At 37.4% G+C, this 18072-nt stretch overlaps 1 protein-coding gene across 2 annotated transcripts in view; it reads left to right on the top strand.

The window, feature by feature from the left end:
* The window catches only part of ELAPOR2 (endosome-lysosome associated apoptosis and autophagy regulator family member 2), a 43148-nt gene that overhangs the window by 11525 nt on the left and 13551 nt on the right, over window positions 1–18072 (top strand). For both annotated transcript variants that reach the window (XM_053462304.1, XM_053462303.1), the window contains exons 2-9: window positions 9375–9495; window positions 11106–11292; window positions 14327–14474; window positions 15398–15484; window positions 15919–16024; window positions 16150–16302; window positions 17564–17652; window positions 17884–18064. In XM_053462304.1, the coding sequence (XP_053318279.1) occupies window positions 9375–9495; window positions 11106–11292; window positions 14327–14474; window positions 15398–15484; window positions 15919–16024; window positions 16150–16302; window positions 17564–17652; window positions 17884–18064 (1072 nt within the window). The remainder of the gene's footprint in view (window positions 1–9374; window positions 9496–11105; window positions 11293–14326; window positions 14475–15397; window positions 15485–15918; window positions 16025–16149; window positions 16303–17563; window positions 17653–17883; window positions 18065–18072) is intronic.

Here is an 18072-nt window from a genome sequence, read left to right as displayed (position 1 = left end):
ACACATACACACTCAGACACACACACACTAAGACACACACACACACTAAGACAAACACTTAGACACAGACACAGACTCAGAGACACACACACACACTCAGACACACACTCCCTAACCCCCCTTCTCAGGATCTCCTCTCTCATTCCCTAACCCCCCTTCTCAGGATCTCCCCTCTCCCTCCCTAACCCCCCTTCTCAGGATCTCCCCTCTCCCTCCCTTACCCCCTTCTCAGGATCTCCCCTCTCCCTCCCTAACCCCCCTTCTCAGGATCTCCCCTCTCCCTCCCTAACCCCCCTTCTCAGGATCTCCCCCCTCTCTCCCTAACCCCCCGGTCACTTACCTTCAACTCCTGTGTTGGAAGCGTGAGCCGTTTGTCTCGGGTGCCGGCGCTTCACTGATGAGCGCCAGCGTCTGACGTCATATGCCGGCGTCCAGCGTGAAGCGCCGGCACCCGAGACAAACGCCTCACGCTTCCAACACAGGAGTTGAGCAGCAAGCAGAGGAGTCCTGGATTTCTGTCAGTCAGGGGGGCCCGAGAGTTGCCGAGCGGTCGTCTTCAGCGTCCTCGGCACCCCTTGGGCCCCCCTGACTGGCAGAACTCCAGGGCCCGGTCGCAGTTGCGACCCCTGCGACCCCGGTAGTTCCGCCACTGGCTCTAGGATTTATCGGCGTATAACACGCAGGTAGGGTTTCAGCTTCATATTTTAGTTAAAAAAGTGCGTGTTATACGCCGATAAATACGGTACTTTAATTTACATTCTTCCAAAATAAAAAATAAAAGATTATGCTGCCAATCAGTGGCAGAAAAATTCTCCATTCAACTCAATGGGAAGACAGCGTTCAGCCCTAAAACTGATAGGATTAACTATCCCTGCTATTATTTATACTTATTTAGTTAACGGTCTAATTCCTACACACCCTTTTTAGCACTCAAACTGTTAAGCCCTTTAAATAGCAGTGCCTCTCTATTTCAATAAACTGTGTTAAATCTAGCACAAATAACTAATAATTATACTTTTAGTTACACTTTTGCATGATCCTTTAATGGTGCTGAGATATTATTGTGTCTGAGAAAAGCCAGAAGCTAATGACTGACAGAAGAACACTCATCATGCTTCTGTTAAATAGGCCTGTCATCTACAACTGTGTGGGGAATATAATGTTAGCTGACATAGAAATATTTATTTAAAATTTACTTAAATTCAGATTTGTGCCAGCTAACAGATTCTACTAACAAGTGTGTACATAGTATACGAGCCCAATAACGCATCTTCTTTATGGGTGTGATTATGATTTATTATGTTTATTTGTATCCATGTTGCACTCAGCGTGATTCAGATGATAACGCCAACACAACTTAAACATTCTGTTCAACATCTATATGTTTGGTTGTAATCTTTTGGATAGACACTACAATTAGATATGGTACCTTAAGCAGATCAGCCAAACCTTTGGAGATGACAATCACACAAACACCTAAGGATGTTGTCTTATCTTTTGACATGCTTCAGGCTTGATATGAATATACCTGTCTATAGGACCTTATTATTCACATAAGACATTGGTTATGGGTTTGAAGCAATGTAGTTGTTGAGCAGGTTGGATTCTTAATACAATATGTTTTTTTTAATACAACTGTGCTTGGTTAAATTAGGTACATATCTTATCAATGTTTGCCTCTACATTGTTCACCAGCATCAGCCTTCACTGTGGCTCGTTACACCCATGTTTACTTAAATATTAAGAACACACCCTCTAAAAAAAACCCCCTATGTTTACTTGTATCTTTTACATTAAATAGTATTTATAGTAAATAGTATTTATTTTACAATAGCAAACAGTGCACATTACTGGGGATAGTACGAGAACATAAAACAAATGCACAAAACTCCCACATTCAGTAGATACAAAAATTGAAAGATTCTCCCATAATATAAAGTTGTGTTTTTTTTTATTCTTTTCATAATTTATATGGAACCTGAAGCCTTTTGTTTACAGCGTTCAATCCTAGATGTTGTCATACTATATGATCTTACATTGTAAGTCTGCAGACTGCATCTTCCATTAGACATGTACCAAGTTTTTATGGGTATTGAAGTTAGAATGGATGAGCCGGTGTGAAATTGAGCCAGATTCTCAGCTCAGTGATGGAGAGACGAGCACAAATCAAATTGATTTAAGTGCCTCATAGCCCTAAAACAGTAAGTCTTTATAGACATGAGTCAGAGCCTTTATCTGCTGAGCTCATACTCGTAGTCAGCTTGTCTATACTCTGCCTCAACAGACCATTTAGGCACTGGTGTTTTTCCCCCCTAGATGGCCTAAAAGGTATATCTGGCTTAGTATATTGTGCCACCTGCCAAAAATGTGCATATTTAGAGACATTATAGATACTTTTATCACCTATTCCTTATGGGTAATTAGAAATATAGCATAAAAACATATAATCTGACTGTGGATAAGAACAATTATGCCAGTTTTCTTTATTTAAAGTTCAAAGGTTTTCCATTCATTGGTCTTGCCTTAGATTCAGTACCGCTTGACGTCTATCCTATGCATGTTTTAAACTCTACAATTTATACTGAGGGGATGTTTATTTGATGATCTTGTAATCCAATATATAGTTTTAAGTTCAGCAGAGAAGTGCAATCATACACTTTTGTGTCAGGGGTCATTTAGAGATGAAATAAACGTTTGCAGAAAGGTTTGTCCTTTTATAGATGTGATCTTTTTTCTGCAGCATGTTTCTTTATTTTTTACAGGCCATCTAATTAATGAAACTAACTTGTTTTGCCAGTTTTCTGTGTATATGTTGTTACCTTGCCTTTCATATGTATATAACAAAGTTTTTTTTATAGAATTATAAAAGCATTTGTAGATTTTTTAACCCCTTAAAACCTTCATGGCGTCTTGAAAAACAGTGCCCAAAAAACCTATTTTGACAACACAGAACATCACGAAGAAAGTATTGGTGTGCTTTCCTGTGCACACCGTTACCCGTCGATTTCCGGTTCAGTCCTTTGGAACCCACGCTCACCCTCCCCAGCCTGGAAGTTTTGCACGATCATGCAAGACTTCCTTAATGAATGGACGCCATTTTTCCATTGTGAGTGCTGCTGATCAGTCAAAGACCAATCAGCAGCCACAGAAAAAAAAAACATAAATACAAATACTAATGACAAAAATATAATTGCTGGCTAAAGCCTGTAGCAGGCTAGATTGTGGTGAACAACTGTTCCTGGTATAGGATTCATGCCCCCCCCCACATAAGAAGTCTCAAGAGTTCCTTGATGAATGGACACCTTGGGCTCACAATTAACTCGATGCTCCATTCATCCATTGTGAGTACCTCAAAAATGTTAAAAAATTAAATTAAAAGTAAAATAAAAGTTAAAGTGTGCCAACATGGTTTACAATTCTCATCACCCTTAGCCAAGCTGATGATAAGGGTGAATGGTCTTGTGTTTGTAGTACATTAACCGTGTTTGTAGTACATTATCATTTAACTCTTTATTTTCTGTGTGCCTACCTTGCCATATTGTGTGTGCTGTTGCACAGTGAAATTATGTATTGTGCCATTTAAGTTTAAAAAAATATACAAAAACCTTTTGCATGTGGGGTATTTCTATAATCTAGGGATGCAGCTGAAAACATGGGTTTCTCTGCAGTTGCATGTAATCTGTGCAAACAATAAAAAAAACATGGAAAGTTTGATATAAAACCTCCCCCCCAAAAAATTATAATTGCTCCCTTTGCCAGGGATTGGTGACCATCTGGTTAGATGATGTCCAAATGCTCCTAGTGAAATACCCTGCGTTGTCTTCTCTCCAAAAATAATTTTGTGGAATTATTTTGAGCTGGTGGGCTGATAAACAGTCCCAAATGAGACATAGACTTCTTAAATAAAATGTGAAAATTTCAAGTTTGGAAAAGGGTATAGGGAAAAAACTGGGTGAAATTCAAAAGATGTTCAAAAAAATTACATTGCAGCCAATATTATATGTGTATGTGTCAGAGGGTGTGCGAAAGCCGCTCCGCCACCTATTTCACCATTACAAAACGTGGAGACCTAAACTGCCTGTCTGTAATTTCACTAAACGCTACAAATCTGTGAAAGTGGTTCTTCTGTAGAATAAATGTCATAATTTTATGTGTTACCCTGATGTGTGCCAAACTTTGTCCAGTGAAACTATTTCCAATAGATTTGTATTATGTGAAAGGATTAGTGTTTTAAAAATAGTTGTGCGACTGAGATAAATAAGAGCTTAGCATTATCTGTCTCAAGGACAGAACTATGCCACAGATAAAAAAAACATTCTCTTTTCATAAAAAAAACCATGGATTGCATTTTAAGCAAACCATGGCTTGGGAAAGTGAATGTAGATGCTAGCAGTTTCTGTGATTAATATATCGTAAAGGCAAATAAAGGTGTTAAAATATCAAACTAGAAATTGTAGTTATAGTTGAAGGGATCATCAAGGACACAACCTTTTTTTTCACGCTGCTATGTGTCAAGTTGTAAAAGTGGAACAATTTGAGAAACATTAAATGTGTTGCTATAGAGATTTTACCACTTTTACAACGTTTGTACTACTTAAAACTCTTCATAACCTCCATAATTGTCAATAAAGTCCAAAGTAGACAATATAGCGGATATGTTCTTTAGGTAACTTATATGGAACCAAAATACTCAACAAACATTGATTAAATATGGCAATGGTGAAGCAGGGCGCGGGGTTGTATAGTTACAGGCATTAGTAGCAGGAAGATGAAGGTGGTTCTGCCACTTTACAGTTCTCTGGTCAGACCTCACCTAGAATATAGAGAACAGTTCTAGAGACCCCATCTCCAGAAGTATATTGGCATTTCGAAAAGCCTTCAGAGGATGGCTACTGAAATTAGGAATGGTTTGCAGGACAACAAATATCAGGAAAGACTGAGGGATTTCAATATGTAAAAAGCAACATTTAAATACATAAATGGATTAAAGAAAACAAATTTCAAATGAGGTGAAGTGTTAGAACAAGGGGTCATAATCTAAAACTAGAGAGTCAGAGCCTTAGAGATTAAGATCTGGGTCTTTACATCAGGAAAAATGGGCAAACTAGAAAAAAAATATTTTAAGTAGACATTTGTTTATTAACATACTTTCTGCCATGTGAACACACATTGTTTTAGTTGTGGAGCAGTGACACACAAATACACACAAAGCTTTGAGTATCCTTTTCACTGGGCACTTAAGGAAACATGATATCGTGCTGATCTGCCTACAAAACCTGTCTGGCATCCTGATATCATCACATAAGGAGGTGTGACATCATAGGGTTTTTAACCCATGGAATGCCCCTTGCCTTTTTATCTGTGTGTGCAGTGGCCTGTTGCACATGCTGCCAGTAGTCCCAACAGATTGGATATCTGCTGGGTAACCCCAGTTGGTGGGACTGTCCTGGAGAATTTGGAACTGTTAGCAGCTGTGATACACAGCAAAATAGATAAGAACAAAAATAAAAAAAAAATCTAGTCTAGGAAAGAGGTGCGAGGGATATTTTTGTCTTGTGAGGAACTCTTGCCCGAAATGAATATGATTTCTTTAAAAAGTGTACACACACACCGAACTCTGTTTTAAGATTTTCAGCAGCTCCATCTGGTGTAAATACACTCTCACATATTGAAATGCGAGATAGAGAAATTGTGCGTTTCTGTCAGGGTGAGCGTATCCATGGAGATGCCTAGAAATGGTTGAGATGACCTATTTTATTTTAGGTTGTAGCTGGTACTGAAAGGAAATGTGCACACCATGGTTTCTCCCCTGGCACACGCTGCTGTCAGTTATATTAACAGTGTAAATGAGAACAATATATCTGTAGTAGTAGTAAAACCTTAAAGGATCCCCTTCTCCTTTAAATAGGATGTTGGCCCACTATTAACATTAACATTGTACTGGTGGACCTGTGAGTTTTGGATGTGGTTTATGAAATATGATACAAGCTCAGTCCTTGGTTTCATCTTAGATAAGGATAGCTTTTTAGGCACAACAGGGGAAACACTGTGCCCCTAATGCCTAAACATTGTATGATTTACCGGTCTGTGTAGAACTCCCCCCTCACAGTACTGGCCCTTTGAAAAGGCTCTAAAATGTGTAACTGTTACTAGTATATGCTTCGTCTGTTCATGCAGAATTCTTGGCTCTACTTATTATTTAATGTGGGTTTTTCAACAGGGATATTTAGAATTGGTGTCTCTGGACTAGACATTACTGATAATTCAGGAACAATGCAATTGTGTTATATTGTACAGCGCTATGGAATTTGATGGCGCTATATAAAACAATAAATCATAATAATAATAATAAATAATGATACGGCGTTTCCATAAAAGTTATCATAGCCTCCATAATCACTGTTTGAATTTGCGTATTCAGACAGCTTTGGTGTAACCTTCCAAGTAAAACAGACTGCAGTAACATATCAAGGATCCAGCTCTTTCCTAGTGGCATATTGTAACAATCCTATTCAGATTTTAGGAGAATACTTTGGCTGTCACACCTGCTTACTACACAGATAGAAAACTGGAAGTCTGCAATACAGTCCGTCTGGCATGACTGTCCATTTCTATGGAATGTCCTCTCATCCGAAAAACATTGACACACTCATTACAATGAAGAACAATTAGCAGTGTTGATAATAGAAATAGTTTTTTAGCAGGATTTAATTTTTTTTTTTTTTTAACAAGAGCCCATGGAAGCTGACTTTTTAATTTAGAATTAGAGGCTGGAAGCAAAATAAAATTGTAAACAATGAGTCCAAGAAGTAAAAAACCAGAATATCAGGAACAGCAGCAAGGTACAGCATCACCAGAGGCCAAACCCTAACTGAGCATAGAGCATAGCAACAGGCTGTCTAACAAAGCCCAGTGTAGCCTGCAGCTGTATCTACTGAAGAGTCTGTAGCATGAGACTCGCAGCAAGCATCCTTCTTCAAAACAGTGCTTGATAAAGGAACACCTTGTGGCATGTCAGTAATGTGCACCACCACCGTGCCAAAGGTCCTGGGATTAAACATGGCCACATCCAGGGATGGTGTTCATGAGGCGGTCCTGGTACTTTAAGTCCAGTGGCTGTCTGATGACGTAGATACAGCCAGGTATATCCAGCCAGTGTGCGAGATAGCCAGTCCAGGCTTGGCCATATGCCCTTGAGCACATTGGGCTACATAACTAATGGTGTTGTAAGTGCATAATAGAAGCAGTGGCTAAAATCTCAATGTGGCATAACAATACATAAAGACAGAATTACCAGTTTTCATAGATGCGTCTGTTGGAGATTTCTAAAAACCCCACAAATATTTAGATATGAGACATGTCACCTTTACCAGAGGTCCTAGGGCAAATGCTTTTTTACCCCATTGTTAAAGCACCACTACCAACAAGTAGCAATACCATTCACTGCATGGCATACTTCCACATATATTTATCCGTTCTTGTCGATGTGCCCAGTAATAAAGTGCTGAATTTGTAAAAGATCCGATTACAAATCTTGATAAAAAGTTTTTTTTTAAACGTCACAGATAACATGCAAATAACCACATAGTCAGGGAAATGGATTCTATGGAATTTATTTGGAGATTTAACCCCTCCCTTATCTATTTCCTGGTGGTGAAAAAGGTTTCCTGCTTAGTTTCAGTGTGTGATCTCTGATGCATCTCTGTCCCCTCAAGCTAGCATGGGTTTTTTAAAGATTTTTTTTCAGTATATATAGCTGGTAGCTTATTTATTATATTCTTTCAGACAGGTGTCTTAAGGAACCAACATCCTTTTAATAAAATGCATTAGGTGTATTCAGTTAGTAGTCATGTAGTCAATTCAATGACTGTTTAGGTCAGATTTATATAGACTTATGTCTAAAGTTTTGTTATAGTGCCGGTCCTTGGTTTACCCTGATCACACACTCAGGGACAACGAGAGGCAGCTCAGGTAGTTGGCACAAACAGCTGAAATGCCACGTATTTGTAAACTCTCCTTCTAGCCATGATTCCAAACTAGCGGCTGTTACCTTGCCCGCCTTAGACGTAGTGCTGCATCTGTTATGTTAGTCAGTATAGATCAACAAACGCAACAGACCAAGGAAGCTACTCTTCGGTAACATAATTTCCCTCTTTCTATTGAGTTACTAAATATCTTGTACGATTGTTGTAAGAGGTTTTAAAACTTGTATTAAATGTGCATATTTTGTTTTTGTTTTTTTTGCTCTCCATCAAAAACTTAAACAATGTTTCACGTTGTGATTTACTTTGATCAGTTTGTTACGCATGTATTAATATATGTAAAGGGTGGCTATTCTTTCTGGAGAGAAGTTTTAGCTTACATTTCCACTCACAGCTGGGCACTAAATGCATTAGGAGCCACAATCAATGAATGGATTGTGATCTTGTTACTTGTCGCATGAGTAGTGGCTATTTGGTATCACAACTGTTATAGCCTTAATTAAAGTATACATTTCCACTGCATCTGCACCTAATCTCAGGATACTTTTTCAATAAGCCAATAGAAATTGAACACATTTCTGTCCAACCTCATGCACAATGAATACACATAACTTAACACTTAAAGCAGCACAACTGTTTGTCTCACTCTACCCTTCATTGAATATACCTACAAAAAAAACAAACAAACAATAAAGACACAGGCCAAGTTATTAAGGGTTGATGGTTATTTGCAGAGCAAATCTTATATACTCTTTGAGCTATCCTTAAGGGATGTGAAACCACTGTGCACTGTGCTAAGAAAGACACCATCCTTGGTGATGAGGCCTCCACTGAGAGACCAACATATATCTGGAACAGAGAGGAAAAGAGATTTGCCTAATGTTTCATAGAAAAGTGCAGCCTGGCATACTTATGGATATTTTCTTTTTGGTAATGGGCCACAAGTGAGCAAAATGTTTTAGACATTCATGAGTGGCTGCTACCTCACAGAATAAGCCATAAAAAGAGCTGCCCTATTTGTTAAAGGCACTGTTCCACTGAAAGTTTAAAAATATAATGACAACAACCTGGTCAATTATCAATTGAGCGAATTATGAATAAAAAAACCCCCAAACATCATGTAATGTTAATTTCTTGGAAGGCTCTGGGCATTCAACAGTACTAGGAATGAGTTTTCTATTGCTGCATTTATTCACAAAACTGTCACATTTGGCAGTAGATGGAACAACACCTTTAATAACGTGCTTCATAAAACCATTTTGGTGCTGTAGTATTCTGAATCCCTATTTGGATTAGTTAGGTGAATTATTGTATATAGTAGTTGCTGTGATTGACCGAATACATAATTCAAGGGGACCCTGTATTTCATAATACTATATTTCTGTTTTACAGCAAGAATACCACTTTGAATACACCGAATGTGATAGCACTGGATCGAGATGGAGAGTTGCTGTACCCAATGAAGGCAAAACTTGTGTTGGACTCCCCGATCCAGTGAAAGGAAAAGAATGCAGTGAGTTGATTTTTTTGAACCTAAGGCTTGTCTAGAGCTTCACTTTCTTTAATCTCGATTGGCTGAATTTGTTCCCATTATCTATGTTCAATGACAATTTTTAAAATACTTAAGTATGTGTATTATTAAGGAGCATTGAAACGGCAAAGTATTCGGACTTAACATGGAACCAAGTACATGCTATTTCTGCTCATTAAATACAGTCTAATAAACTATGTCAGTCAGACCTTAATTTATTAGAGTATGTCTTTGCCTGTGGGTCCACAATTATAAAAATATAGGTTTCTTTTTCCCTAATCTGAGATATCAGTCTTTTTTGATTTCCTGGTACTTGACATATCCTCATAGTTGCCAGAGCAACCCACATGAATTCTGCCTTGAGAACTACCATAAGGCATTCAGTACTATCCTTAAAATGCACAAGCTCAGCTTATTAAAGCAATCATCTCTGCCTAGATGTCCTCTTGTAATATTGAAACATGTCTAGATTATGACATTGTAGGCAGCTGCTTCCATTAATGACCTTTTCATAACACAAAGCTATTGAACACAGAAGAAGAGCAGAGCTGAAAGTAATGATCACAAGTTTTGCAGATGGCTATTCTCACTGTATGTAATTAAATACACATTTAAGGTAAATATATATATACATTTTGGCAACAAAAAACCTTAACATTGTGTATTTACTTTCGAAGTCAGTGAGCGTTAAGGGCTGTGAAACGTATACAAGAAATTGTACCATAAATACAAAGGTTTGTAGGAATCTTAGAACTTCAATTCACAGGTAGATAAACTGGAGACTGGATCCAAATTTAGTAGAAACTCAACTTTACTAAAGTATTCAGCTATACAAATGGTAAAGTGGAGATCCCAGATGCCCAGAGGCAACAGCTGATGCTTTTCGTCCAAATGCTGACCTATGGATAAGTCCAACATTTGGACGAAACAATGGTGTTGCCCTTAAGCATTTGGAAGGTCTCTACTTTTACTGTGTGTAAAGCAGTATGCTTTAATAAGGACACATTTTCTACTGACTCTGGTTCCAGTTTCCAGTTGTATCTACCTGCGGATTGAAGTTCTATGATTGTGACAACCCATTGGATTTATGTATTTTTGGTCCAGACAGATCTAAGGTGGGGGTTGAGTTCCTACCAGATGAACTTGCCATCAATGGTGAGAGTTTATTAGATATGCGGACAGTGCTGATTTAAGGTTGGTTGCCTCTCCATAAAATATTTGAGATCAAATTGTATCATACCCCTTAAAAGTTTGTTTTATTTAAATAATTCAGTCTTTAATATATACTTTCTATTGTACACAAATGGCTTGACTGTTCTATGGAAAAGTGAAAGTCAATGCTGTGGTTAAGCATGCACTGAACTGAGGTCTAAAGCCTAGATCTAGCCTTAGAGCTATTTAAGATAATATGCACTACATGCGCGTGCTTTGCATGGGTAGTTAAATACATAGTTTAATATTTTGCCATTTGATATGCACCCCTATTCATGCATTACTACTGAAATACTACTATGCTACTATATTGCTTTTTGGGGTAAGATGGAAATTTGTAAATATAATCTTGTAATTGTTACTTTTTGCGTTTTCTACAGCCTTTTCTTGTGCGTCAGGGGAGTTTTTGGACATAAAAACCCAGCTATGTAGTCCATGCCCCTCTGGTAGGTACTCTCTTGGGACTGGAATCAAGTTTGATGAGTGGGACACGATGCCACATGGATTTTCCAATCTGGCAACATTTATGGAGACTGCTACTGGCTTTTCTGTAAATAGCTGTGACAAGTGAGTGCTGTATTTACACAACAATTCACATTTGTGTTTGTTCTTTACATGAGCCATGGCATGAAATGTCATCTGGAGCACACTTCATTGTTACATTGTTAGAACCTCATCTAATGCTAGTAGAGTCATCGTGACTCTTTATTTTTTGTAAATTTATAGTGTGTCAAAAATACATTATGGAAGTTACAATATATCTCCCAAGTGTCCTCTTTTGGAAGGGTGGGTCCATTTTTGTGCAAACAAAACACATTCTAAATTACCTGTAATGTATGGTTTACAATATTATGACTATATTGCCTATAATACTCCGAAGATGATCATCCAAAATTAATGTGAAGCAAAATGTCCATTGCACACGATATGCAATGAAGTGGCTTATAATAAACTTCCCTCTTACAAAAGAAAAATTCACTCTAATGTTATAATACATTGAGCATTTGAGACAGAATGCTGCAGATCCAGAATGGCAAGAGGATTTTTAAAATGTATGTTTACTCGTAGCCCACCAAGTTACACTTTTCAATTTAAATGTGTCGCATTATGACAGGTACGCATGACACATAGAAGGCAAAATTGTGTTTGATGAAGTCAAGAAGCTCAGGTTTTAAACGTGCAGGCTTTCACTTTAAAGGGAATTTAATATTGTATTATAAAACGGCAGCATTATATGTGAAAAAGAAAACACTTCATCTGTACAGATGTGTTCGAAATTAGATTGGTATGTGTTGCTATTATTAGACAAGGTGAATAGATATTCCAGAACTAGGTCACCTAAATCCGCTGGATTGGCTAACCACATTTACTATAATGTAGAAAATACATACAAGTATACAAAGGGATTTGTGTCTTAAAACAGAATTCTATTTTTTGTAAGCTTTGTGATACATTTCAAGAAAATTACCCATGAGAACTTTGTACAAAAAAGTAGATAGTGATTTAATTGATATGAAAAAGTAATATTAGTTAAAGTGTAGAATACTATATTAAATAGAAATAAAAGAACTCTTGTTATTTCAATACTTTCAGTATTTAAGTACTCTGCTGGTTGCTATGGTGATGAAACCACATTTTAAACATTCTATCAGTATCACACACACACACACGCACACATGTGTATACACTGATTAGCCATAACATTATGACCACTGCAGGTCAAGTGAATAACACTGATAATCATGTTATCATGGCACCTGTCAGTGGGTGAGATATATGAGGCAGCAAGTGAACATTTTATCCTCAAAGTTGATGTGTTAGAAGCGGGACAAATGGGCAAGCGCAAGTATCTGAGCCAGTTTGGCAAGGGCCAAATTGTGATGGCTGGGTCACAGCGTTTCCAAAACAGCAGCTCTTCTGGGGTGTTCCTGGTCTGCAGTGGTCAGTACCTATCAAAAGTAGTCCAAGGAAGAAAGAGCAGTGAACCTGCAACAGGGTCATGGGCAGCCATGGCTTTTTGATGTACATAGGAGGGCGAAAGCTGGCCTGTGTGGTCAAATCTAACAGACAAGCAAATGTAGCTCAAATCACTGAAAAAGTTAATGCTTAACCTGCAAAACTAGTCAGGGTACCCATGCTGACCCCTGTCCACTCCCAAAAGCACCTATAATGGGCACGTTAGCATAAGAACCGGACCACGGAGCAATGGGGGAAGGTGGCCTGGTCTGATGAATCATGCTTTCTTTTACATCACGTGGCTGGCCGGGGGCATGTGCGTCGCTTACCTGGAGAACACATAGCATCAGGATGCCCTATGGGGATAAGGCAAGCTGGCAGATGCAGTGTGATGCTTTGGGCAATGTTCTGCTGGGAAACCTTGGGTCCTGACATTCATGTGGATGTTAGTCTGAAACATACCACCTAGCTAAACATTGTTGCAGACCATGTACACCCTTTCATGAATACCGTATTCCCTGATTGCATTGGCCTCCTTCAGCAGGATAATGTGTCCTGCCACAAAGCAAAAATGGTTAGGGATTCACTTGAAGAACACAACAATAAGTTCAAGGTGGTGAAATGGCCCCCAAATTCCCCAGATCTCAATCCAATTAAGCATTTGTGGGATGTGCTGGATAAGCAAGTCCTATCCATGGAGGCTCCTCCACCTTGCAACTTACAGCACTGAAAGGATCTGCCGCTAACATGTTGGTGTCGGATACCACAGCACACCTTCAGAGGTCTCGATGGGTCAGGGCTGTTTTTGGTGGCAAAAGGGGGACCTACACAATGTCATGGCTGATGCTGATGCTGTGTATATATATATATGTACTGTACATACACACACACACACTATATGGACAAAAGAATTGAGACACAACCTTTACAAGAGGAACTTTGATGACATTGCATTCTAAATACATAGACATTATATGAAGTATGAGGAGGTTTCCAGAATATTGTAGATTGCTCTGGGAAATTTTGCCCATTCATCCAGTAGAGCAATCTCCGTTCCAGTTAATCCCAAAGGTGTTCAAGGTAAGGGCTATGTGTGGGAAATTATAGGTGAGTTGGGGAAAGCAAGGGGGAGAAAAAAGAGGGACAAAAAAGAGGGAGGTGAAAGAGAGGAAAAAAGGGGATGTTACTTACTTACTTACTTATTTGCATGTATAGTTTAAGATGTTCTGGGGCAGCTGCATCTCTGCCTCTGTTCTGTAGAGTGAGGACGCCTGGCAGTGAGAGGTATGACTTCTATAAAACACATTTTTAACACGTGTTACATATTATTACAGTCATACTTCTCATTGCCTTAAGATGCTGCTGCTTCAAGTAAATCTTGTTGAAATGTTCAGAAGGTTGCAAGGTTGGTAATATAAAAAAAAATCGCAAATGAATGTATCCCACTTTGTTTCCAAATGAAAAGAATTCTGTAAGAGACTGGCCATGACCACATATTTTTCCTCTCACCTAACAAAATAGCAAATCGTCTTACAAGACCATGTAATGTAGCTACGTTCTCTTAAAATGTCCTTGTGCATATTTTTATACTGTTGCTTATTTTCCATGAAAAAGTTACGGCATTTGTTACCATCTCTTTTCTCAGTTCATCATGGATTCCTCGGGGAAATTACATTGAGTCGAACAGAGATGACTGCACGGTTTCCCTCATCTATGCTGTTCATCTGAAGAAAGCCGGCTCCGTCTCCTTTGACTATCAGTACCTTGATAACAACATTTTCTTTGAATTCTTTGTAAGTTTTCAATATATATAATTTGTCGTATTTATCTCAACGTTATCTAAATTATATACCAATAATAGATCATCAGCTATGTTTGCATAATTGATTCAGCACCTTATTGAAAACAATGGGGATCAATGTCTAGGTTTAAAATATACAGACAATCAATGTCCGGACCTGTATTATATTTCCCACTAATATATATATATATATATATATATATATATATACCAGCTTTTCATTTGTTTGTGATTCCCTCTACAATAGCAAATCATTAACATTAGAAAGCTGTGCTTGCAAAACGTTATTCCAGATATACTCTCAAAAGCTACCCATTGAAAGTGTGTGTATGTATATGCAAGCACCTATATAATCTGATTCATGTACCTAGTATATAATTCACTTGAATATAAGAAAAAACATAATGAACACAGACACGTTCACTAATGGGAATCAATACCAAGTTGCATGTGTTGTCATTTTTATTACAATTATTATTTATTATTATTATTATTCAAAATATACCAAAAATATGTGATTGAAATATAAACATGTCAACATAAGATATGTTGATAATAGTCTGTTTTTATAACTGACAAAAACATCATGTTTTCATAATAAACTTAAATGGCGATAAATGTAAAAAAAAAAGGGAATTTTGTTTTTAAAAAGTGCCAATTTTTTATTTGAAGTTATGTAAATAACATATATAAATGTGTAATATCTTTATCCCCAATATACTGTTTTAGAGATGTATTACTTTGTATATTTATATAATATATCGGTATTTACACAAAAGTAAAACGTTTCACTCCAGATGCTTCTTACCTGCAAGTCTTTCAGATATATACTCGGCAAATAATACATTATAATTTCTCTCAGCGTCTATTGTGGATTTGATTACATTATTTATTTTTACGTATTGCACTTTACAGATCCAGAATGACCAGTGCCAAGAGACAACGTCCTCTTCTGACAAATGGGTTAAATTATCAGAGAACAGCGATTGGATGCATCACTCGGTAGATCAAAGTTTCTAATTTATCATATTATATCCAGTAAAAAAAAAATTCACATCAAACTGAGTTGGTTCAAAAAACATTAGCGTTTTTCTAAAATGCTATTTTAAAATATTTCAAAAATGCAGTTCACTGATAACTGGCCATTGATTTTCTGATCTTTTTTGATTGGACGTTATGCTGTTCTTAAACTATGAAAAAATGACAGAGGGATATAATGCTTCTAAGACTATAAAAGCAGCTTTTATAGAGGGTCCCATTTGATATAATGAAGACTTGCTTAAATATTATTCAGTATCGTCAAACAAAGCACTTAAAGTCTACTTAAAGAAAATGTATGATTGTTATCTAGTAATTTAGACAAAATAGACATTTCAACAACTAACACAACCCCCCCTCAAAAATCAAAATATTGCTTGTTTGCTGTTTTTTTACAGGTCTCTTTGAAATCAGGTACAAATATCTTATACTGGCGAACAACAGGCATCCTTATGGGTTCTAAAGCAGTGAAGCCAGTCCTGATAAAAAATATCACAATCGAAGGTACTAAAAAAAGACAAATAGTGTTTGCGTACTGGATTTTTGCTCCTCACCATCTGCTTCAAAGTTTTGCCTCGGTGAAAGTGGCCTTTTGTGTCTGTGCAGCTAATGTCTTGTATCCCTTTCAGGAGTTGCATATACTTCTGAGTGTTTTCCTTGCAAACCTGGTACCTTTAGTGATGCACCAGGATCCTCCGATTGCAAGATTTGTCCAAGGAACACTTATTCACAGAGGGGAGCTGCAGAATGCATCAAATGCAACACAGAGAAACAGTACTCAGGTATCCATGTTCCTGCCAGGCATTGTATTTGTTATTACGTGAATCTCCATTTGTATCACCAGAACTCATGTAGCCCGTGTTGCTTCAATATGTATAACCTGAATCTCTGCTATAATCCTTGGTATTTGCATAGACTACAGTGAAATGTGTACTGTAGGAAATCTATGAAATCAACAATAAATTTACTCTACAGTAGACGCTTTATATAATTTATGAATGTTCGATCTGTTTTTTGTGTTTTACCGTTCTTTTATGTGCTTCTTGTGCAGTTAAGAAATCCAGAATAAGCTATGTGTTGCCTGATCAGATTTTGGGAGAAAACAGATTTAGCTTGAGTTTTTACAGTAGAACAGGATTTACAAAGTCAGCAGATTTGACTTAGCCGGTAGCATAGCTGTGCTAATATTTTGTAAGGTTGAAAGAGAAAAATACCTATGTTTAAGGACAAATTTAAGTTATTTGAGAAATTTGCTTTTTTTGTTCATTATTCATAGGTAATGCAGTGGTGATGTGTTATGCTGTACCAAATACAAATCCCTACGGGTTTGCTAAATTATTTCATTTTGTTTTTATATACTGGCCCCAATAATTTTTTATATCTACACCAATGAATCTTGCATAAACATATTAGTTAAGGCCTATGGCAGCGACCCCCATAAACATACCAGCCCAAGCAGAAAAGTAGTCCCAATGTTCCCTAACCATATTGGGGCATATCTAAATTTCATTGGGTAGGGCTCTCCAAGGAATCCTTATGGTTTCCATTTAAAAACAATTGCTTTGGTTAACCCCTTAATGACATTACGGGCTCAAAATGCATTGTTTTCAATGGGTTTAGGGATCGCCCATTGTCCTCAAATTCCCCTTCCCTTGACATTTTTAACATAAATGAATTATTGATTTTCTGCCAGATGGCTGCCCAACTTAACGATCCCGCTAGTGTCTTGTTACACACACACACACACACTAATGTGTATATATATATATATATATATATATATATACCAGCTTTTCATTAGTTTGTGATTCCCACTACAATAGCAAATCATTAAAGTTAGAAAGCAGTGTTTGAAAAACGTTATTCCAGATATACTCTCAAATATATACACTATAAAATGTAATTTATTAAAGTACTCAAATGTTATCCAGGCTAATGAACTCTAGACAAAAATATGTTTTGTGTGTCATCAAACAACACAGAGAGCTTATGATCAACTGCCACTAACATGGATGAACATACTTTTACATGTATACATTTCAGATGAAGGATCCAGCAAATGTATAGATCGCCCTCCTTGTACCAGCAAAGACTTATTTCAAATACATACACCCTGTGACAGCGAAGGAAAGGTAATGTTTGTTAAACTTTGCTCCAAGCTATGCGGTTAAGGCAAAACTCAGTCACAACATATCTCATATGTACGACCATCTCACTACAGTATAACTTCATAACACATCTGTATATTGTTTAAAGATTATTTGTTCCTTTCACGTGTCAGTCTGTGAATTTTGATATGCGAAATGATGTGTTGTTTTATATTAAATCAGAAGCTGTCAATTGTGATAAATGGTGTTTTCCAGACTCAGATTATGTATAAATGGATAGAGCCTAAGATTTGCCGAGAAGATGTCCCTGAGTCTATAAAGCTTCCTGCTTCTGGGAAGAAGGAAAATTGTCCGCCTTGTAATCCAGGCTTTTACAGTAATGGCACATCAGCTTGTTCTCCGTGTGCCTTGGGGACATATTCTAATGGAATACAGGGTAAGGCT

The sequence above is a fragment of the Spea bombifrons genome, chromosome 4 (assembly GCF_027358695.1).
Source record: "Spea bombifrons isolate aSpeBom1 chromosome 4, aSpeBom1.2.pri, whole genome shotgun sequence".
In the NCBI taxonomy this organism is placed as follows: domain Eukaryota; kingdom Metazoa; phylum Chordata; class Amphibia; order Anura; family Pelobatidae; genus Spea; species Spea bombifrons.
Note: the sequence above shows the minus strand (reverse complement) of the source record. Positions and strands in the feature narration are given on the sequence as shown.